The 25,413-nt window shown below is 40.5% G+C and overlaps 1 protein-coding gene across 1 annotated transcript in view; it reads right to left on the bottom strand.

Moving 5' to 3' along the window:
* The window catches only part of LOC139772323 (protein pangolin, isoforms A/H/I/S), a 172,659-nt gene that overhangs the window by 144,692 nt on the left and 2,554 nt on the right, over window positions 1–25,413 (bottom strand). The window contains exon 3 of the mRNA XM_071705937.1: window positions 3,057–3,160. Coding sequence (XP_071562038.1) covers window positions 3,057–3,160 — 104 coding nt within the window. The remainder of the gene's footprint in view (window positions 1–3,056; window positions 3,161–25,413) is intronic.

The raw sequence follows: 25,413 nt of genomic DNA, 5'->3' as shown, positions 1-25,413 counted from the left end.
ATTCGTGTAAATTCCAGCAACATCGTTCCTTTGTCATAGCAGTAACCACCGTCGGTAGGGTGTAACACGACTCTAGTATCCCGAGTCAATGTCGTCACGAGTCGGATGTACAAGAGATAGAAAAACATTCGGCAGTGTCGCATTGTACGAAAACTCGCGAATGATTGTCGATTAAATTCTGCCGTTAGCAGCGAACCGATCGTCCATTAAATACGATCGCGGTCAATTATTCTCTGGCCGTTATTGAGGCTCTCTGTCGACAGGATGTGTAATGGCCGGTTATCCAATTCCCATTTCTCGCGCGGTCACTTATCGCGAAAACCTCGCTTTTGAAAAATGATTATATCTGATGTATATTCTCCAATGTGAAAAGCGTTGTCCTAGCTCTTAAAACTCTTTATATTCTACAAAAGTGCGGCAACGAGGTGTACGCGGACCGTTTAGCAAGTCGTTTTCATGACGGGTCGCAATCGGTGAGGATCGCACTCGCGCGCGCGAGAAACGTGGGACATGATCGTCTTTAGAGCTACTTAACAGTCTCACGGAACAGTCGATTCCGTGGTCGACACCTCACGACGAAACGCGCGCACGTGGTCGAGATAGAGAGAGGCACGTGTGTGTTCCGACATTCCGGTGAAATGCGTTTAAACCGCCGCGCCGCGACGAATCGTTAACGGGCTTCTAATCGCCGCGCATTGCTGAGGTGGCACCTTCAAGTAACAAACGACCGGACGAACTCGGAATATATATTACGCTTTTCTCACCGACGAGGTCAAGCGAGATTGGCAATATTCGTTGGCGAGCGCAATGCATGCGTTGATATGCACGCGACATACATCGAACGTACAAGTTTCTCTGGGCGATTAAATGCTATTCTCACTAATATTAAATGTCGCGTTTGTGATTACTGCAATAATAGTGATTTTTTCATATATTTAATATTTAAATTAATTAATTATTTATTGCATTAAAGCGCTATGCTTTAATTAATGCTACGATTGCTACGCGGTTTCAACTATTATAAATTGCACGATTCTTTCGAAAGGAGTAAATAGATATATAATTGCAAGCCCCGCGCTTGCAATATACGTTAAGATCTAGTTAGCTCAACTAACGATTCGGAAGTGCTGTTTGCCGTGAGATTTCGAGCGAGACTCGCTTCGCGCCCCGTACCCGCGCCGAAGCGGAGGTAAGCGTATGAGAGAGAGTTCGCCGAGACACGCTCGTTGTCGGAAATAACGACATAATGACATGGTAGAGGATGAGTGCCCCAGGTAGGTAAATCCAAGACGCAAGCACGACGCAACCAGAAAGAGAGAGGAAAAGTAAAGGAAAGAGGAGGGACAGAGAGGGAGAGAAAACCAGACTGGGATATATATCCAGCGAGCAAGAGAAGAAGGAGGGGAACGAGGAGAAGGTGGGATCATCGGCGTGTCTCGGCACTCGGCAGCATCCCTGACCATCGCCGGTGGTTCATCAACTCCGAGGAGTTGAAGAGGCCTTAATAGGCTCTCCCGCTAGAGTCTGGACCATGTCACGCACCCTTTTACCTCACGTCTCGACCTGATTTCGCGCGCGATTCTCGCCGCTGGACTGTCAGCTACGATTCGACCGGATTTATTAATCAGAATATACGCCTCGAATTCGCATAATGAAATAAAAAAAATGCACTTATGATGTATATGTTCAAGTAAAGAATCGAATCGATATAATTCTGACGAGTGCAGATGTAGACGAACATGGATTACATTTTCGCACTATACTACTATAGAATTCTATGTATACATATAATGAAAGATTGAAAACTAAACTTAATAAACATCGACATTAATGTTATTATTATTTTTTATTAGAATTGCGATTTCTACAATCGTAAAATCATTTAATATCAACGACACGCTTTCTTTCCACGAAACGTGTAATTGTCTTCACTCTCATTCTCTATAAACGTGCCGATTCCGCGATATTCCGTCATTCCTCTAATTATTGACTTTTGATAGACGCGTGGACCACGCGCAATCGCAATAACTTTAATAGCGCTTTATCGCGTTAACGACCGGTATAAATCGCCAGCGGATATATATTGATACAACGCGAAATTCCATGGTAAATGAAACAACGGCGAAATTGAGTGGTCAACGCGCCGACGCACATTACCGCGATAATTCCCAATAATTTATCATCGCCGCGTTGCGTCGCACGCCCCGCGCCATGTAATCGCCGCAGCCGCCGTTGCATCCGCCGCGGCCGCTGCATTTCGAACGTCATGAAGAATTGAACGACGCGACGTCGCGCGCGGTTTGCGTCGCGCGTCGCGGTGTTTATCGGCCGTAAAGAATCGACGGGACTGCTCTTCTCTCTTAATGGGTTCACGCGCCGTGGAATCGTGCACAAAGCGCGACGTGACCCGCGAGAGATCGCAACGGCGCTGCGTGGCGCGGCGGCCACACGCGTCACGCTCTCTTTAACATCGAATCGGCCCAATTTTGTCCACTATTTAGCGACGCCATGCTTCGCCGCAGCCGAATTAGCCGAATCCGCGGAAGCATGCTCGCATGAATCGATATAATCATGTTTCGCGGCTCAACCCTTCCGCATGTCACATTTCTATCACACGTATAGTAATAACGTCAGTATAAAAGATTAATCGTTATTTTTATGGTTTCTCTCGCATTAACTATTCTATATATCTTCTGATGACCTGAGAAAACAACGTCATCTTGTGATTCTCTCGAGGCAAACTGTAAACTCGCGTTCGAGAGAGATAGAGAGAGAAAGCGAGAGAATGCGCGCGTATGCGCGAGCGCGGCTGTAAATATAAATCGTGAATCCAATTTGCGGATGCCATAAATCAATAGCGTGATCACGATCCGGCTAGGAAGGCATGGAACAGTCTGACGAAGTCAGATCAGGGCCCGGACAAAAGACGCGGTACGGACGCGTCGTTGTCGTCGAGAACAAGAAGGACGGTGCGATGGGCAGACTGGTGGCAAGTTCGAGGCACGCCAAATTTTTAACGGAAATAAAACTAAGAAAAGCATAACCGGACTACTCACCATAGAAACGGGGATGGGTCCTCCGGCTCCGTTGGGATACGGATACGGCGAGACGAGGTAGCCCATGTTGAACGAGGAGGTGTGCGGCGTCGGATCCACCTTGCCTGTTTCGGAAACAAATAAGAGCACGATTATTATTAGTATACTCGCAGATCCCTTTATTAATAACTAAATATATTAAAGATTGATTAGATTAGAACAATTAATTAATTTTTTATCTTTCGCTTTTAGTCAAATCTCACTCAATTAGATATAAAATGTTCATTTTTATCATACTTTTATTTTCTGTAAAAAATTAAAGTAATCGAACTCTCTAAAAAAAGGCACAACGGTAATATTGTCGTGCAATATACACCAGTTAAGTCGGTATCGCACAGATCACAAATTGCTACAGATTAGTCAGACGTTAAACAGACCACAGACGGAGAAACATTCCTTTAAATGGTAACCTGCACGCGAACGCGAACTAAATTGTAAAAAATAAAAAATAGTTCCGAAAGAAAGACCGACGACCGACTGTAGGACGACAATTTGGGGTTCGTGCAACACTGGCTTAATTATATGTTCCCCATACAAATCGTTTTTATTTTTCTTTTACATAACAGTTTGCCAAAAAATGAAAGATTGCGTGATATTTATTTTATCTAGTTTTATCTCGACCTGCCTTCGCGTTTGCTCGATTTTTTTACGCGCACAAGATTTTTTCGCAATTTTTGTTTAAAAATATTCAAAATGTAATTAAAGATATATTTTTCAACGCGATATAAAATACTAGACAAGTGCAATTGTTTGTCGTGTTTTAGCTTATCCATTACAAAAGTTCATTTAAAGTCACTAGAAATATTGCATTCGCAATTTCATGTAACGTCGCATTTAATCGAGTTAATAACATCCGCTTGATCCGCATGCCAGATGTTATTTTTTTATCCTAAACGTTCGTATAAATATTACATCTACATTAAAACCAGTCTTCGCTTAATAGGATTCAACGTCGTTTGCGCAGAGAAGACCGATCTCAGCGAGCACGCGAAAACCTGCTCCAAAGATTCAGAGGCGATACCAATCGTCTATCGTTACGGCTAATCCTTAAGACGCGAGATGCTGCGGTCGGAGACACCTCTCGGGCTTACCCTTCCGCGAAACTGGATCGTCCTGAGCAACAGGAGAAATATACACGAAGAATTCGCTCCGCGATACCGATCGTCCTGAGGCTGCGTGCTTCCGCCCAAGATCGTCTCCGTAATCAAAACGGATTCCGTCCTTACAGAATCGACCAAATTCTGTTGTCCGTTTCGTGAAACTCGATCGTTTCGACTGAAACGATTGAAACCTGCTTGAATCGATAGCGATCGTCCATCGATCTGGCCAGGAAATCCGAGCATTATGATTATCGCCGCGTAGATTTTATATATAAGTATAACGAAAATCGCGTTCTCCTTCTCGATGATATTTGCAAAGTGCGTAAAAGTGGAATTATCGCGCGATAATTTCAATGAGCGCGAATTTCAATGAGCGGGAAACAAGATATCCTTTAATTTTCGTATAACGCTCGACGCTATAAACATTCAGAGAAATTGATTGATACTTTATTCTGGCTTCACTCTCAATAAAGGACGATTATACGTTTCATAACCGTTGAATATGAAAAGTAGCATTCTCGTATCGAAAATAATTCAAATATTTATACTGTATGGTTACTATTTTACTTCTAAATTAGATAATCAATGAATAATGCTCTAGTTTAAATAGACGATCAATGAATAGCACATATTCAATTAATACTTTGGCAACGAGAGGCCAAAACGACCGAACTTATTCGCGGTCGTCTTGACCGCTGGGCTCCAGTAACGACCATGAAAGAGTTAATTCTTCGCGCTGGACTTACGCGATCTCGATCGTCGCGAGACGTAGGACCATTGACCTTTCCCTTTGAGTGGAGAGGCACGAGACGCACACGCAGCACAGTACTCGTTCGTTCGTAGTTATTAAGACGCGAACGCTTCTGCTGCGTGCACGCTTCGATGCAATTCACACGAACGCGCGGACGATTAAATTGTCAGCTACGCGACTCTATAAATAACGCAACGCAGCGCCGCATACCACCGAGTCGAGTCCCGCGATTCTCGTTTTATCAACGCTTGTGAGTCTGCCGATGGAAAGCTCTCGCGAGAGCTGCTTTTATCGAGGATCCCGCAGTGAAACGCTTGACGGATTTTACGCAAAATTATTGTACGAGAGTATGAGTGAATGAGTGAGAGAAAGAGAGAGAGAAAGAGTGTGTGTGTGTGTGTGTGTGTGTGTGTGTGTGTGTGTGTGTGTACGTGTGTGAGGAGAAATATAGCATAGTCAAGCATTAAAGTGCGTACAAGGTTATTAACAAGTAAAGCAATAAACACTTAGAGTTTAAAAAATTATCGCAATTACGTATTGACGTATGGATTGTCGAAGATGGAACATTTATCGGTCACATACCGTGGTTCGGAAGAAACTGTGTAAAAGCGCGCAAAAAGGAACCGCTTGTCTAGCGTTTAGCTGTAACTTTAGCCGCGTTCCTCTCGCATTCACTCGCCACCGAATGCATATCCTGGGCGCACATGTGCGCCACACTCCTCGCGCCCAAAGTTTATTGCCAGCTTGTCTCTCTTTCCCCTTTTTCCCGTCCGCCCTTTCCATCACGATCGGATCGGTGTGTCTCCTCCCTCGCCCGCACGACCTCCCTTGCGCGTTCTATCGGTCTTCCAACCGGCGCTATACCAATACAAAGTTCGTATACTCGACCTCTCTCCTTGTTTTCTATCCTCTTTCGTCCTCTCTCGTTCGCTCCTCTCCCGCGGGTTTGTTTACTTCGCAGTCTTGTTGGAATAATACCCCGGCAAGGTAATTATAGATACCCGGAGCTTCACAATGCGACTCCGACACACGTTTACAACCGAAGACACACACCCGCAAATATTTCTCGGTACTGATACCCGTGGCGGCAGCTGACAATGAAAATCTCGACACCCGATATGAACACCCACCTCGACTTCTTCGGCGAGCAAACAAGATCTGTCTTAATCGAAAATGCATCTCCTATCATGTAATATGATTAGCGTAATTAATGCAGATAATATTTTATTCATTTAATAACGCGACAAATTTTCATTGAAACTTTATAATATCTAATTTGAGAAAACGAATTTTATTCGAAATTACATTAAAGAATGGAGTTAAATTAACTTAATTTCGGTAATAAAGAAATAACTACAGAACGCGTTAGATTTTCTTTCAACACTCACTGCCGTGTAGCAAAAGAGGTATTTTTTCCTTTCATAATGTATACAATTATTATAAGTCACTTGAATTTATCACCAAATCTGAAGCGCCACGCTGGCGAGAAAATGCACATAGGAGAGTTTCGGGAACAGAATATCAATTTATGAGAGTATGTAACAATTGTGATTGTACGGATTCTTAAACAACATCCCGAGTTATCTCCAATTCCGCATCGATGATTCCTGGAAAGACCCATCAGAACGTAGAAGTCAAAGAGCGGAAGCCGTGAAGAGATTATTACTAGGCTCGGTATCTCGAAGCGCCCTCGATCTCCCGCCGAGTGCTTGCGGGTATTGTTTATGTCTGAGGATTGTTTTTGTTTCACGAAAAGCAACGAGGTTTTTTTTCTATCACGCGTATATCCTCGCAAACAAGATCGGTCGAATATCTCGTGTGCGTACCGAGACAAGCTATAATGATGGCGTCATCGGAAAAACAAAATCTACAAAAGAGTCGAGTTCTACTTCGATATGCAAATGCAACCCTACAAATATATATAATGAGATTTCATATAAATATTTTTTCAACTGCTTACACAAGTTCACGCCATATAAAAAGCATGCAAAAGATAAATAATAAAAAATTACAAAATATGAGATGTAAAAGTAATTGTTACTCTATATTCCGATAGAAAAAGCGGAAAGGATATAAAATCGAACTTTGTCTCTTGCGTTATCATCTTGTTTCACGAACGAGATCGATGAAGGTCGAGTTCGCACCGCCTAATCCGGAGATGAGAGGATGCGGCAATTATGGACTTCTTCCAAATTCGAGTTTCAAATCACGGTCGGATACGAGCTAAAAAGGACACGAGAGCGAAAGAGCGTGCTGTTAATGCCATTACGGACGAGCTTGTGTATACAGCTTGTTGTCGGTTGGTAAATTACTATAATTGTGAAGTTCCGGCGATTTTTAGATTAGCTCTGGTCCATCAACGGTATACCTATACCGACCTGCCGACACTGTCCAGCGATTCTCAACTTGGCAAACCCACAAGTAATAAATCATACAAAAATCGAATATTAAATGCGGTCGTTCGCAAATCTTACATTGCACTTATGTTAACTTTCAATTTCGTAAAATTTGACAAATACCTACATAAAAAAGATCACGTCTTATAGTACGATAAAAACTTGATATAAATTATAAATATACTTTTGTTTCATTCAAGATATTCAGAAAACAAGTATAAAACATGTTAATCTTTAGAAGGGGACTTGCAAAAAAAAAGAATATGATAAAAGACATCCTCGAAAGGAAACACGGATCTTCGATTAAAATCGCGCGAAGGTCTTGTTATATGACGCGTCGCGCAAACGAGTCTCTCTCGATTAATTAATATAGCTGATTAAGCCGAATTAAAAACACACCGTTCAACCTGGCAATTAACCCAAATTAATGGCGCCAATAATGCGCGACCGTCGTCATGTAATAGCATCGCGCTCGGCAAGAAACCGTACAATTATTTTCAGTCGCCCTCGAATTCGAAGGCAAAACTGCACGAGCGATTACTACGAATTAATTCCACGTGTATATTGAGAATATAATTTTTTTAATTTACACACACATGCGCGTGCACGGATTTAAGCTATTTTGTTCTTCAAGGGAATAAAAAAAATCGATTATGAAAGGAAAAAAGAAGAGGAAGAAATTAAAAATTACTACAATTTTTAACCCCCATATCTACATCTGTACACTAGACCTAGGTCAATGTTCAAATCAACGGCTTTCACTCGGTCTCTCTCCAATTTGCCTCTTGTTTCCTTGAGTATCTTATTCACTTGTCTTCTGCCCGGAGTGAGACCGAGGTCCAATTTTACAGGAGCGAAAAGAACGTTCTCACATGTTAGTATATTCCTAGAGATTCTTAAAAACGAAGCTCCCCGTTGACCTGTGTCAGTATAAATTCTTGCTCATGTCTTTCGAATGTATCTTGTGGCTTTTGATCTGCGGGGGGTCTTATCTTTTTTCTTCTTTTTCTCTTTCTTTCTCCCGTTAGATAAAAAGAAATTAAAGAAGGACAGCAAGCAATTTGGATATTTTTGTGAAGGTTTTGTGTAATAAGAATCCATGTCTCATTGTCAGTCACGAGTATGCGTATTTTCAACGAATACTTCTTGTGTTGTCCATATATAATAATAGACATATTGAATTCAACTTCTTTATGAGTCATTTAAATCCTAAAACGTAAATTTTATATCTTGACACATATTTAATCTAAATGTATATCCTTCCATTCGTGTATTTTTAAAAGAACATTTTTTCAGATATGTAAGATATCTTATTAAGAAAGAATTTAATATAAATTTCATAAATTTTATTAATAAATTTACATTTGTATTGTATATTGAGATAGTTTTTTCGAGAAAATTCATGATATGTTAGAGACTAATGATAAATAGAAAACTCTAAAATTAAGAATTTATGGCTTTTCAAAAAATTCGGCGATTTAGAATTTCTAGCGTACAAAGAATTTTTCCATTAAGTACCAAAACATATGCGTTGGCATGTATTTGACCTTCGACGCGGGAGTTCAGAAATTAGGGACCAGTAAATGTATTGAAAAATTTAGAATCCTAGCACGTTTTGTGCAACAAGTATTGTATGTATAGTTATAGCACGTTTCTTAAGATCGTTAACTTCTTAGAAAAATCTACTATATTTCGTATTTTCGACATTAACAAAGAACTATACAACCAGAAGACATGACGTAGAAATAATAGAAATTATTCTTTGACAAAAATAGGAAATATATACGAAATGTAATTTAGTTTTACAAAAATTTCAATTTTACTTTGTTTTTATCACAATACATATTCCATTATAACATTTAAATGTTTGGGATGTATAATTTAAGTTATTCGAAATATGTGACTGATGAAATATATGAATCTGACATTCGATTTTTCCATAAATTATCTTTATCTCTTGTGATATTCTCGATTATATACTCGAAAATATAAGTACGCATAGTGAATTAAAGAAAAAGAAAGAGAGAAAGAATGAAACGTATTTTGCCGCGTAAAGGTCACCAAGTAGACGCACCCTCGTAATGGGCCCCAGAGATTCTTGACGGGCCTCGAGGCCAGACCCACTGTCACGTAGTCGAGATCGAAGACGTGGTTGTTGGTTAGAACTCAGGCGTGCTCAGAAAGACCACGTGCAAGAATCAAAGCAATCAAAAGCTCGTGGAAATCAATGTGCAGTCTGGATTCCAAAGTCGATGAGATCTCTTGGCGAACGAGTTTATGAAGATGACTTCAAAGATCGATTACACGAGCGACCATACACAATTAAATAATAGAGTTTTTAAATTATTACGGAATTTATATAATTCTTCAGTATGGAAACGTACATACACGGTTATAATAATATAATTTTTAGTTATTTTTATATTTCATAAAAAAAGAGCAAACTTTAAATTTATCTAAGATTTATTTAAAAATCTATACTATTATTATACTTTTACATGCGCGTCTTTAACTGTGCATTATTGTTAAAACAGTATTGTAATGAGCATTCAAAATAAAACAAATTAAACTCCTCAAATACAAAATTTTGTCATTGTGCATGGTGCGCAGTGTATACGAAACATTTAACGAGTTGACCAAAGGTCACAAGTCGGGCCCCGGCAAGGGAGACGGGTCCTCGCTCACGCCGAGATATAGAGGAAGAGGGGATAAGAGGGAGCAAGATCTCAGTGAGGAGAAGAAAAGAGACCCCGAGGCGAGACCTACTGCCGGGGGGCTTCGGTCAGGCACACGTAGGTAGTTTTGACTCGACGCGGTGCGGCTCTGGCACGGCAGAGCCCGTGCGCGAAGGAAAGCAACAAGAGGAGAGGTAAAGACGAAAAGAAGAGGAAGGAGAGAAGGCGTGAGAGAAGGAAAGAGAAGATCGAGGTCTGCCTGTTTGACCGCCGCTTGGCTGGCTGCTCAACCGCTGCTCTTCGTCTCGTTCTTTCCTCTGTTCTCCCTAACTTTTTTCTCTCTCTGTTTCTCGAACGCACACACACAACACACACACACACACACACACACACACTCTCTCTCTCTCTCTAACTTTTTCTCTTGCTCCTTCGCCAGCTCGTCTCGTCTCGTAACAAGAGACGGCGCGGACAATGGGTGCTGGTACCAGCGCGCCTTCGGCCAAGGCTGCCACACGGCTCCGCTTGGCGTAGCCTGGAAACACTATGCTCTTCACCGAAATTGTCGAATAGTGCCATGTTGCGCTTGCTATGTGTGCTCACTGTTGTTCTTATTTCTTGAATTATAAAATTGATATTTTACGACACGAATGCACGCATGTGATTTTCCTTCTACAGGCTCATGCCTATAGAGTAACCTAATAGTCGCTACGTGATCATTCACATTAACGCGTGACTTGATAGCCATAATAATATTGATAAAGCCGATCCATAATCAAGGGATAGTCTTTGAATATATTGACAAAACTTTGTTTAATGCTATATCGAATATATATTTATTATTCTTATTGTCATCTATCTAACGGGGCTAAAAAAATTAATAAAGAGTACCTTTGATATTTTAAAATGAATTTATTTCTTATCTTGGTATTCTTGGTAATAAGTAGCTCGATCATTGCAAGGACTTAGAGCATACTTGTCACAGACAGAGACACGAGAAAACGAGTCATTCCGTCCGCAGCCGAGGTTCTTACGACGGTAATGGGGCGAGATAAAGCCGAGATAAAACCGGGCATGCCTTGAGAAGAAAGCGAGAGTTTGCGATAACCATACGCCGGGAGAGCGAGAGTGGCCGTTATTGCCTAGCGATGAGTTTTTAATCGGCCGAGATCTCTTTGGACACTCGACCGATCAAAGAATTACGGAGAGGCATGTTGAGGCCAAGATTTTCCCCCAACGTTCGCGGATCCGCCGCGAACTCCGTTCTCCAAGGAACGTCGAGAGTCCCGTTTAAGTGACTAGTTTAATCGCCCTGTAATTTTTTAATAAGTAACGTTTGAGAAATAACTGTGAGACTTGCCGTTAGAAAAACATTAAATTAAACTCTTGAATGCTATATTCTATCATATTATGTTTCTCCCTTTTTTTTTAAGAATTATTAAGCTCTAATGGTAATAAAAAAGTCTATAAACCTGTATCTTTTTTAATCTAATTCTCCCAGTCACTCCCTCTCCCCTACAAAAGTGATATATTTATATCACGTTATTGACTAACGTGTAATTTTTTAATTTTAAGAATTGTTCTCATTTTAATGTCATCCTTTTCCGTCAACATGAGGGTTAAAAAGATTGTTCCTGGTCTATTTTAAATCGGAAAAATTCTATAACCGAATACTACGTACATTGACGATAATTACACTAACAAAGATCTCTCTACCTGTACACTATTTGTACCTGTACCTGTACGCAATCTATAGGCTATTCAGGATCAAGTATAGAGAAATAGTGCCTGGAATCCTTGTATCTTGTATCGTATATTAAGCAGCGTACCACTGCAGCACTGGCGCGGCCAGACCCGACGCGCTTCGACGCCTTGTCGATCGCTTCCCTTCAACAATACGTCTCTTGAATGTAAGCGCATTCTTCGAGATACCCGCGCTCACGCAGGTAGCGAGCGATGCAGTTTTGACAGGTTTCGGAAGTGATGGAGGTCGCTGACAAGGACCGATTTCTACGGGCCATTATGTTCGTTTCCGAGAAAAAGCGCGCCCACATGGGGAATGAGAAAACATTTATTACTCACTCTACCAGATATTTTCTTTCAAACAAATAAACAGTTTAAAGTAAATGTGAATAAATGTTGGCTAAAATATTTTGTACCTGTATTTTATATTAGCATAGGCAATATAAAAATTTAGTTAGTCTACTTATCGTAAAATTGACAGTGAATGGTACACATTGACGCAAGTTGCAAAACATTTTTGTACGACGCAAAACACGTGGACGAGATGAGGGAAGACGGTACTCGTTTAACCGAGCGTCAGCGCTAGAACGAGCCCGGCGATAATTTACAGAAAGAAATAAACGAATTCCTCGCTGGAATTCCTGGGACGCGCGCGTGATATTTCAGTCCAACGACCTGCTCCTCCTTCCGGGAAAGCGATATCCCGAAACTTCTCTTCGCGCCTGTGGCGTAAACTTGACGCGTGACTTTCAATAGCTTACGCAATCTGCGATTAATACGAGATTAATCCACAACTTGTCAAAGATAAATTGCAAGACTAACAAATATTAAAAACATTCGACAGATTATTATTAAATAAAGTTATTAACTTCTGTCATTAATTTCTACATAACTACTTCTTTTGTAATAAATGTTTACGAGAAACATTTGAATCTGAAAAAGTACACTCGAGCAGTAACGACCGCGGTAGATCAAGTGGCCTAATCCGATTAGTCTCGACTATCCGTCCGAATTTTTGACGGCTCATTGATGCTTCCTATTCTTTGAAACGAGACCGAGTGCGCTAGGTTCCATTTGTAATGGGAAACGATGCATCTTGACGAGCACACATGGTAATCGATTGGTCAAGGTTGGCTGAGAATCTAAGGCAGCGATTTTCATTACGAGTTAATATAAGCGCGAATATCCATACTAGAATATCGCGACGTGATCGCCGATTATAAATTTCGCGATGCTTATCCATTATGTCGATCTGCGAGATTTTCCCAAAATAATTAATTTGTAGCGTAACGGGAGAGTTTTGTGGAAAACTAAACATTACTCCAATATTCCTTAAAGTTTAAATCCGAAATCAAAAACAATATAATTTTGACAAGTTGCAAATGTTAATGCTAAGGTATTTCTAATCCTTATATTCAATCTTTATATTCAAGTCGTTTTAATTCAAGTCTGCTCATGGGCGGTCCTAAGATTCTATCCAACCAATGTGTAATGCGATAATCGCCAAATACAGCGTCTTGAGATCATACTTGAGACGATCTTGAATATAAGATCAAACTATGAATATCTATGAATATGGTTTAAGCAAAAGACAATTATTTCTGCGTCATGACAGTCAATGAATAAATTGTTTGAGAATTTTTTAATTTCTTGGCATCTGCACATCACGCAATTTTTCGACACATCTGTTTCTTTCTTCTTGGAATGTCACATGGCCCATTGGCTCAGGATCGATAATTTATATAAAACCGGGTATTCTCTAGTTCAAACGAGGATATAACGAGGATACGGCAACGTCGCACACGGCTATTCGTAGCCCTGGCGGTTTACCGAAGCCAGGGGCCTACGGCCCTGCGTTCTTGGCCTCGGGCTCTGCCCGTTGAGGGCCGCGGGATGGAAAGAAGGTGCCCCACCGGGTCCACAGATCGCCTGCAATGGAGGGGACAAGGAGACACGCGCGCACCCACTCGTATACCGGCATACAGGGCGTCTCTGACCAACTGCACCTACTCTAACGATGCAATTTCTCTAGTGCTCAAGTAGTTGAAAAAAGAAATGCTTGGAAATAATAAACGATGATTATCGTTAGTTTCAATTTGAAAAAAAATTATAAATATCTAATGTCATAACTATGATCTTTTTACGCTTATGCATCTCATCTACATTTAAGAAATATTCTGAGCGTATTCTCCTTTGTATCTATTTCTTTTCTTTTACTTTTATGTCAGCGTTATCGTTATTCTTTATTCTTGTTTTTCTCTATGGTATACGCGAAACACGGTGCAATCCGTTGATAGAGTGCGAATCTGACGATCAGTGAAAATGCGAGACAAATATAGCGACATCCGAATGTGCAAGAAAGAGCTTAATATCGCAGTGCAAGGATAACAAGACGATAAAGTCTCAAATTAGGCGCCCGTTCGTCCGAGTGTCCGGGAACCAGAGATGGGCGCCGCAGTCTCGCGAGGATGTTGCGGAAAAAGCCGAGAAACGTATTCAGGAAAAAGCATGTTAACAAATCAAATTCGCGTTACGGTTAGAAATATAACTTTAAGGATATTCATATTCCTGTATCGAGAAGTATCGTGGTTGGAGAGTGGACCGATTGTTGTCTATTACGCAGATGTTTGATAGTGGAGAGCAAAGTCAGAAATATTGAAAATACGAAATAAACAGTTACGCGTGCACGTATCGCTTGGGTATGTGACTTTCGCTAGAGTAGATTTCTATATGCTTCACACCGTCTTCTCGCCGGTGTTAGCAACTCTTGACTGCTATTACAAAATGATGTAGATATAATGATATTTATTATCCTGTGTGATTATCCCCCCCCCCCCCCCCCCCCCCCGAAATACAGAAAAAGGCAAGAAGTTAACACAATTATATAGTATTACGCGTATATGTTAATTTGCAATTAAACGATTCCAATTAAAGCTTATGTCAATAATATGATGTATTATGTGATAGTTTGATCCCATTAATTCAGAAAACAATAACTGTCGAAAGCAACTTAAGCCTTTTTTTATTGTAAAAAGAGAAAACTATGTAGAAAAAGCAGCATTAATCGGTAATTATATCGTGGGCATGGTGCGCGCTATCTTGGTGAGAGATAAGATTAGCGTATCTATAAACGGAGACTCGACGCGCGGCGAGTGCACGCAAAAGGCTCTTTAGAGCTACGACGGCGATAACTATGGCTGAGCCGTGACTAATAATCTCCGCGAGGTTTCTTCGTGCACGATAATTAATTTCCCAGATCGTTGATCGGCGATCGGGGCTTTTCTTTTTCGCGCGTAAGCTATTTTTACGCCGAGTCCCCCGCGCCGCGTGGGAGTAAAGGGCGCAGCGATGTGCATCGCGGAAACTTTTTAATTCCATTAAATCGCCGTCGAGGAATCTCGGGTGGAAGAAAAAAATTTCTCGGAATCCCGTTTCCCTCGCGCGTGATGCGACGAGATGAGCAACGAAAGAAGAAAAGATAAGGGGAAAAAAGCACGATAGTGACGACGACGACGACGATGACAGAAGAAAAGTTGTACGAGGTATCCTTACGTGTGAGATTATCAAAAGTAATTCGCATACGCATCCTGCGCTCAAGAGATTGAAAGGACTAAAAGCGACGGAAAGCATTGGGGACCGTGTCCACACTCGAATATCTCTCGGAACTTTCTTTGACAAGTGTATAAAAGCTTTTCCCGTCATACTAAGACGAAAATCGTGGCAAAATGTAATCGCCAAGGTATAAAAGAATGAACCAAGTACCTAATGCATAAAAATATATAACCATATGGAAATTGAAAATAGTAATCGACTCTAAAAATTCTTTCAATTATATCAATTTCAATGCATTTTATGTTCTTCGCCTTTGAAGAGTTAAACGAGAGGAGCTTGTTCGTCGTTGACACACATTACAATTTTTCACGGTCGTAGCCGTACGACAGGGACGAGGCAATTAAAAAAGAGCGAATTGTCGCGAGCGTAATGGGCTACCTTCGAGGTCTCTCGACGGTTAATTTGCATGACTAAAGTTAAGCCTTTGAAAGGTCCGCGTCCGATACAACATTGACCACCAGAGAGGAGGAAGAGGAGAGGCACGGTCCCCTCGGTGACTGCCTCTCTTGCCACGTGTGCGCCACTATGGTACTTGCAGGTTACGTCCGTCCGAAGAAAGGAACGGGGCAGAGCCAGAGGAAGGACGTTAGGGAAACAAGAAGAGAAGACGCGTAGTAAGAAAAGAAGACAAGGAAGGATGGGGAGGGAGTGGAGGCTGTTATGCGCCGTCGTGTACCCAAGTAGCAAGTGTCAGCCCCGTCGGCTACGCCCATATAAATCCTTAGTTACCTAGTCGCTTTACGAGATACAATTATTTACGAAGACCGACTGGCTACCTTATTTAGCCTTAGTTAGCTCACCGGTGAATATCACGAAGCCGATTAATTGGCCCTTCTTGTTATTCTCGACTTCTCTCTTCCTCTATGCCTATCATTCTACATACGTACAGTTCTATCGACTGGCTGGAACAAGATTAGTGAAATTCTTTCCACAGATAAATTAATGATAATCGTAATAAATATGTATCCTCACGTAGAATCGTTCTAATGATCTATTACAGGATCAACAAACAGAGTCGATATTAAAAATATGTTTTTACTCCCGACTGCTGCCAACCGAAGATTGTCTATTATCATTTTTAATTGGTAATAATATAAATAATAATAAAAGCAAATTTATATTTAAATAAAAATTCAAATATAAATAAATCTTTGATATCTCTTCAATACTATTAAAAGCACTGTATTAAAAATACTGTTAAGGTTTTAAAGATAGAATACTATATCATCCTTATAATCTACTTATGCAGCATCTGATTCGACGTATACGATAGGTTTTCTGAAAAACTTGACGCTTTCGAATCTATTATACATATTTTCTTTTTAGCATGACGATTGCGCGGCCATGCGAGACGTTTAATTACGTAATAGTGGAAGTCTTCCAAATGGAAACCAATCGTTCGAGCGGTGTGCTTCGGCTCGTGCAATATTTACTATGCGGTCAATGCGTCGGTCAACCGAAGGTAATTATAATTAAATGAGCAAGACCAAAGCGTGCATAGAGAGGAGAATCCTAAACAGTAAGGAATACTCTCTTCTATTTTCTCTTTCTATCTCAATATACTGTGCATGCATCTTTTCGAACTCGCCGCTTGTAAATCATTCTCACCGCTTAACCTGATATTAGCGTGACAGCCTGCTATCCCCGGTCCCGGTCGCCTTAGCATATGGTTAGCAGATGCCATCGCCGCTATAAGCCTTCTTTTTTAATTAAATGCTTCGGCAGAAATTTTCACGTGCAAATATCCTACTATTAAAGTCGATCTTTCGGATGCTGTGAACTGACGTGTGATCGGATGGTTCCGGTTTCCTTTAAAATCACGAACAACCACGCCGAGTTATAAATTTTTTATCGGCTATCCTATTTGTGTATCGAGGGCCCGAAAACCAAATCAGCAACGGAGTGCAAAACGAAGCAATATGTAAGTCGTTTACTCTCTAGAGCCTAAATAGTCTCCGCGAGTGGCGGCAGTGGCGAGTAAGGGCACAGTTTCGAAAGCCGGACTAGCTGCTCTAAACAAAGAGCTTTACGACCATATTTATAGTTGTCGTAAAACACTACGTAGATTGCTAACCTTCGGTTCACACAGACAGCCTGCATCTCCTCGTTTACCATCTTCCCTTTTCTCTTTCTCTCGCTTTTCAATCTGTTTTCTTCGCCACTTTCTTTCCGCCTCAATTCCTTTCTCGCTTGTCTTTTGTTTTTTTTTGTTTTTACTCATATTGTTCTCACACAGCCACAAATGAACAATCTAGGCCCTAGGGTATTTTCTTTCTTTTCATTTTCTAATCTTTTCTCTGGTTTCTTTGAATTTTATCGCTCTCTTTTCTCCTATCACGTCAACTTTCTTCGTTCTTTCTCCTTTTTACCTAATCTCAGTCTCTCTCGGTTCTCCATCTAATTAACGATTTGTCCCCCCCTGTTGTTCTTCATTTTTATATAAAAATGCCACTTAAGACTAATTTCTGATTATTTCTTAAAGAACAAAGTTTGCAAACATCATTTTAATCATAACTGCTCGTGACTTTCACTCCATTCATAGAAATAATATAATTAGTGGCCATAGATTAATCAAATACGCGTATTTCTCCGTTTCTCTCTTTTCAATTTTCGTCTAACCTTCTTCTTTTTATCAAGTGAGACACGAGCAACTCAAGGTTCCACAATAACGATAATGACGACGACACCAACAACAACAGTGACAACGACGACGACGACTATCTCTTGGCGTTAATTGACTCGAGAATTGTACGGTCCAATGACTTTGTTTGACGAAAATCGGTTCGACTGAGCTCGGAATTGGGCGGACAAACCTGAATCGTAACCATGCGAGTCTCGAAAGGAAAACCGGTATTTTGGGCGAGCACAGCTTATTAACATGCGTCCGCTTTTTCATTCTTTTGCCAGCCGGGTTTTTCGGGATCCGCGCGATCTTCGTTAGAGCGTCGCGTCGAAAATGCATTTTAAGGGGCGGAAGCGCAAAATTCAGAAGCGAGAATATGTAAGCTTATGTTAATCCTCATTAGCACAGAAAGAAAACTTCGTGCTTGGACTTTTACATTTTAAAAAGAATTTCTGTCTCGAGAATGGAATATTATCGGAAAGAACTGCTTGTATATATTTCTACACACAAAATATCAAAAATTACATATTATTATAATATATATTTATAAGTTTATAGCATTCTTAAATAAATAAAAGTTAATAAAAATGCATATCTAATTCTGCAGACGTTAATTATATTCGCTAGATCAAACTTTGTAGTGTGTTAACTGAATCCGCAAGATTATTAATCTCGCCCGGAGCGAAGCGCGATAAATGAGTCGTTTGCATTTACCTGCATTAATCTCGTCAAAGTACTCTGTAGGCGAACATTTCAGCGCGTTTATATACGATAGCATGCGTCACCAGGATCACGCTATTTTATTAAACGGCGGTTTACTCCTCTCGCGCGCGCGAACAAGGTATTTGCGTGTTTGTGTTCACGCAATGCAAACATCACGCTTTAAATGGGTATTGAAAGTAACACTCTCGTCGGCGCATTCACTGTTCGTAACTGTTCGTTACTTTTATTTATATTTGTACATATATATATATATGTATATATATATATATATATATATATATATATCAGCTTTTGTTTATTCAACAAAAACTGACATAAGTAATAGATTTAAAAAAAAGAAATGTTGCAAAGCAGAATTCTTTCAAATGGATCGATGTCTCGTATTTGAGATCGATAGATTCCTACTAAGAGAATTACATTTTTATGTAAATGTTTATGTGAATCTTGATCAAAAGAGTGACTAAAACGATATGAAAGTGCTGCTCGATAGTTCATCCGAGTATGTGCTTATCCTGTTACTATGTTGATTAAACTGCGATTATTTTAATGCGCATTTGGTCTTTGTAAAAGCTTACATTTAGTCACTCATATATGTATATCTCGTTAAAATTTTTACCATATCGCATCCGACTTGAAAGAAAAGAACGTTATTGAATGAATAATGATCAAGTTTCTATTCGATTTTTTGCAAATCTATCTATCCGACTATCTGCCCAGTGCATATCAATTTTAGAGATGTTAAGTACGTTGTATCCTTGAACGTCAATATTTGACAGCCTCTTTCACCCACTTTTACCCGCGGAACAACCGCTTATTAATGTCCACCAAATACAATGCACGAGGAGAATCTCGCTTTCGCAAGTTCAATAAAAACTTGGCGTAACATTGCGTGACGATGTAAATTAAAAAACTACCTTTACACTCACAGGGTAATCCACATGTCGCAGGTCAGGAACTGGTATCTCTGTACAACCGTCTATTAAAATTCACGTCATTAATCGGTGCTTGGTGTCATGTCTATCGATTTTACAAACAAATCGGAAACAGAAATCGACGATTTGCCAAGCGATAAGATACAATACATTATACAATGTGCGATGAAAAGCCACGAGAGAGAGAAAGCCGTAAGATCTGATACACTGTTCATTGGCATCGCATCAATTGCAATTTCAATATTCATTTACGAGTTCAAATGTACAAAAGATATATAACAGCAAGGTTTTATTTTATTTTCTATTTTTTAGTTTCTATTTTATTTTAAAAAATTAAACCGTTTGAGATATTGCCAGTGTTGTATTAGAATATTTTGAGGATTGTATGCACACGGTTTTTCCAGCGGTATGTGAGTAAAATCATCTTACTCCTTTTTAAGTATAAACAAATTTCGATCTCCGCCCACGTCCATGAAATCATGATGGTTTTAGTAGAACAAACATATTTTCTGTTCGTGGTGCACGTATGTATCTCTTTCTGGGAAAGGCGTTTCGCAAGAGGAATTTGTTTAACCATTTATAAAGGAAGACGCAAGCACCACCGTGGGGTATAGTTGCCGAACCCATGGGGATAGGCACCATGGGCGGCGAATCGACGGAGCCTTGCCTTCCTTCTCTCTCTCCTCTCTCGGGCAACCTTTCTGAATGCAAGAAGTCCGGCAGGTAGGCTCGTTAGCGAACAGGTAGGTAGGTAAAGGCGAGTCAGGGTAGATGTATAATGCTGACTGTAGCCAGTGTGTATCTGTGCTTACATATCGGGTGTACTAACAATCCGCATCGCCTTATTCATTCAGATTTTACGGTGAATTACCGTATCGGGCAGAATTATCCCTATCAATTGTTTACGAAAAAGATTATATAGTGCGTTACAGATTTTTCCGACTGCGTTGTTGACAAATGACGTGGTCGTAATATTTATGCACTGTAAAACATGCTGTCACAATAGCATTGTAATCTTTATCTCAAAAATGCGCATGACTTAAAAATATACAAAAAATTGCTACATTTCATATTTGTGTAACGAGAATGAAAGATGTTACAGGAACGGCCAATTTTCATTTAGCGTTAACGTTTATGTTTTTATTAGATATTTATATCTCGCGTAATTTTTTCTATTGATTATAATGTTAAAGAAATTATAAAAGCACAATTTACGATACATATCGAAATGTACAAGTGTAACTACTTTTCTTCAATTTTTATTTATTTATTTTTCCTTTTTTTTAAACTTCTATTATCTTGTTATCGCGATCGTTGGAAATTCCAAGAGACTCGCCGATATTTCGGTATACCCGGTATATGCTGTAGAGCGTAAGAAATGGGTGGGTTAGCTCCGAGAAGAGACGAAGTAAGAGAAGAGAAAAGGAAGGATACCAAAAGAACGAGAGCGAGAGAGCCGTGGCGAGATACCACGGAGAATGAGTGAGTGAGAGAGAGACGGAGAGAGAGAAATCGAACGAGCGATACAAGGAAGGCGTGAAGAAGAGAGTAAGAAAGAATGAGCGAGAAAGAGAGAGAGAGAAGAAAGAGAACTCGCTTGGGTGCCATGTGCATTGGTGAGCGGATACACATCGTACGGTTCGGAGGGAAGGTATTCGGGCAAGTTCAGGGTGATGCAGCAGCGGGGTCTCTCTTCTCTTCTCTTCGTTGTGCTTCTCTCTCTGCCCCCTTATTCTCTCGCTCTCGCATCATCTCGTTTCTTCGCCTCTTCTTTACGAAGAGAGGACGTCTCCTCTCCTCTCCTCTCCTCACTCTCTCTCTTTCTTTCTCTCTTTTTCTCCTTCATGATTTCGCGCTCGCCCGTCGGGACTGTTTCGTTTCGTTTTTCGTCTCTGGGGATAAGCCTATAATGTGCTTGAGGCGATCTAGGCGCCCGACCGCCTACACGCGAACTCGTCAATTACTTCGCACAACGAGACACATCGTTTCTAACTCTTCCCTACCTCTCACTACTGTCTCACTTCTTTTTTCTCTCTCGATCTTCGAAGCACGCCACGATGCATTGCGCATCGTATATCCGCGGAGTCTGAGGTGCAATCCGGACGCGCGGAGGCGGTTTCCGAGCAGCGACAAAGTATATGTATCGAAAGGCGCGCTTTCGCGAGTGCCCACGTACATACCACCGGAAGAAATCGCGTGCAAACGCGTAGGTATCATTATGCGTATGTCACACCGACAACGGGCGAACAGCGTCGAGTCCATTTCATATTTCAAGTTTTTACATAGAAAATAGATGATTGCTCAAAAATTGCCAAGAGAAAAAAATAATAACTACCGTCAACACTTTGCAAATAGGTAAATTATATATTGAAATAATTTTTATAAAAATTTATGATTAAAATAGACTTCTGGTCTCACTAGAATTATGTACTTTCGCGATATCAGCGTGCTACTCGGTGCTAACTTCACATAAACACGAAAAATAAAGACAGTTCGTACAGAACATTTCGCGATCGTCCGAACTCAAACTACCGCGTGAATCGCATCATACGTTGAAATTTACGTCGCAGCGTTTACGCTCGCTTGCGAAGTAAACTTGCAGCAAAAACTCTAGTGGCTATGTCGTTCGACCACTATCCTCGCCCGCGCATATATGAGATTTTGTTTTGTATATATTTTATGCCATCGATTTTTATTCCAACCGACACGTAAATCGTCGATATCTGTTCGACACTTCAGAGTTGGATAAAAACAATTTTGGTAATATTATTTTGCTCCAAATAATAAGGATTTGGATTAATTAGCCATATGTGTCGTGAAATAAATCGAGCGGTTTTAATCAAGTAGCACTTTAAGGAAATGTAACGAAAAAATTGGTAAAGTCGTATTTTCGGTTTCTGTGGATCTGGATAGATTCTTCTTTTTATTTCGATACTTAATTAGCATAGGGCAGTCACATATAGAAACGCTAAACTGACATGAATACTAACGAAATGCTCGACATTATGGAACATAAGAAGTGTAAGAAAAAGATAGCTTTGAAAAAGAATCGAGTATGGCGTTGATATGTTAATTATATACTAATTTATGGTAATAATAATAACATTAACTAAATGTAAACATATTTTGCGTGTGTGTGTGTGTGTGCGCGCGCTTATTACTGACATTTTTTACGGTAACCGAAAGGTAGCAAGCAAGCAATAATATCAGATTGTCATAAAAATATATTACATCGCGCACAACAAAAATTCCAATATAAAAAATGCGAATTTTTTTATGTACAAATTCGTGTCTTTATTTTACATATTGTTTTTAATTATAAGCATAGAAATTATACGCATGATAGAAAATAAGTTTTAATATGTGCATAACGTTTCGCCATTGATTCACGTATTGTATAATACGTCAATCCGAGGAATGAATCATATTTGGTTAAAAATGACGTCATCAGAATGTGACGCGTTACACGCAATCTCGACTTTCTCGGCATATCTGAATAACTAGTTTTCATGCAGACAAGTGACAAAAAAAAAGAACACGTGAAGCGGCTCTAGTGAAGTCGGCCGATGCCAAGATTAATTCCGCTTGAGCCTCGCGCGCGCGGCCTTCCTCGAAGAGCCATAATTAACCACTTAAGCGATTACAACGGATCCCGACGTAACGTTTTACACGTTTTCTGACGATGAGTGCAACGAATCCTTCCCTCTCTCTCTCTCTCTCTGCTTAGTGTATTCACACGTATTCTTGTACTACGTACATATAAAACGAAAGTAATCTATGGCGCGACGACAGAATCGGGTCAATGGAAACTATAAATCTCTATAAGACGATATGTATAATTAACAATCGCGAATTCTATTGATAGATATATTTCGAAAAATTAATGACGATAGAAAATTGAAAATTAAACGAATTCACGATTATGAAAGATTATTTCGTATGGCTGTGTATTACATAAGCCGTAGAATGCAAGGTATCTTTAAGAGCCGAGACCTTGATATATTCGATAATCACGCTTTCCAGACAGTCGTACCGTAATCGTGCCTGCAACATCTCAAATACGGGACGCGGCAGGAGACGTACGGCCACGTTAACTCATTAAAATGTTTTGGCAACAGCATGACAGCGCGGTAGCGCGACATCGATTTGTCAATGACAAAGTCTGGCAGGGAAGAGGAAGAACTGGCCAACGAGAACGGCAGGCACGCACTTCATTGTATACGTTACTGACACGTCGAGGCGATTTGTTCTGAATGAATCTGTCACTCGTAAACTCCGTTCGACTTCCTTTTTACAACTGACAAATTATAATCGATCTCTCAACTTTTTAAAAATGGGAAGACAATTGAAGACATTAAGGCAACGTTTTTTGGAAAAAAAAAAATTGAAAAGTTTTCTCCCAAGATATCGAGAGAATAGCAATTTAAGAAAACGTTTCCAGGTCTCTTGAAAAATTGACTTAAAATTCTATATATTATAAACGACCGTTGATAATCATAATCTCATAAATCTTTTGCTTGAAACGCTAATTCTAGCCACTTAACTTTTATCATTTACAGTAAAATAATTTCAATACAATTGATATTAAGAATGCAGTCTCATGTTGTATTCTTGATTGGGTTAATTCCAGAAATCTATAGATGGTATCGGGAAGCGAGGTTTAAAGCTTCGCGAGAAACGTGACAGTTCTTGACCTTGATATTTCTTTTTTCGAAAGAGACACCTACACACGTTGCGCGTTCGAGTTTACTACATTGTTTACATTAGTTGAATTTTTGTGCGAGGCGCTTAGCGGTGTTAACGCGCCAGTTTCACGGCCATTCGTCTTTATAAAGGTTGCACCGCGACCAGCTATTAATATTACTTTTATAAACTCCCGAAACATCATTTCTAAAGAATTCTGAGTCGGTTATAGCCTAAAGAACGTGAATGTTTAGCCTGACATATGCATTCAAAGATGCATACAAATATTCAATATCGAGACAATAAAATAATCGCCAACGATAAAAAAACAAGATAAAATCGAGGTGATTCGAAATTTTTGGCTCATTTGTCGTACGCAACATTCCATGAGTCGGATTGCTTCCAAACTTGTTCAATATGTTACTGTAATCGTCGCTCGCACAACAATCGGCCGCGTTTTGGCGACGACCTTTAAAAGAAGGAAGGAGAACGCGATTCGAGACGGCTTACAAAGTAGCTTTTATTGACGTCGTGCCAATAAGAGCAACGTGGCATATATCTCTCTTTCTCTCTTTCTCTCTCTCTCTCTCTCTCTCTCTCTCTCTCTCTCTCTCACTTTCTCTCACGCGTAGAATTGTCCAAGTGTCGTTGTCGACGCCTCCGGCGTTCGCGATTATTGCGAACGGGAGAGTGTGGGCAATAAGGCCATCGCCGCCGCTGCCGCCGCCGCCGTTGCCGCCGCCGCGTTGGCCGACGTTGGTCGACGGCAACGACGGAGAAGAACCTTTCGAACGGTGACGACGTGCAACGTAATGCGGCGTAATAGCGAGGAAATTAATAGGAGCGGCCGTGGCTAGTGGACAGCCATACGCCGGGAACGGGAATCCGAGTCACATATTTTCCCTAGCCGACACAGAGCGCGCGCACACAGACGCGATTATCATCGGACCGTGAAAGCGGCTACGAGAGTAGGCACTTATCGTGCCGCGATCGATTTCAAATGACATTAATCTAAGCGCGCGAGGCAGCGCGAGATTACCTGGTGCTGGCGTTACATCGCGTCGAGCTAAGCCCGGACGCTAC

Source organism: Temnothorax nylanderi, unplaced genomic scaffold (assembly GCF_030848795.1).
Source record: "Temnothorax nylanderi isolate EJ_2023f unplaced genomic scaffold, tnyl_v1.0 TNYL_tig0048_pilon, whole genome shotgun sequence".
In the NCBI taxonomy this organism is placed as follows: domain Eukaryota; kingdom Metazoa; phylum Arthropoda; class Insecta; order Hymenoptera; family Formicidae; genus Temnothorax; species Temnothorax nylanderi.
Note: the sequence above shows the minus strand (reverse complement) of the source record. Positions and strands in the feature narration are given on the sequence as shown.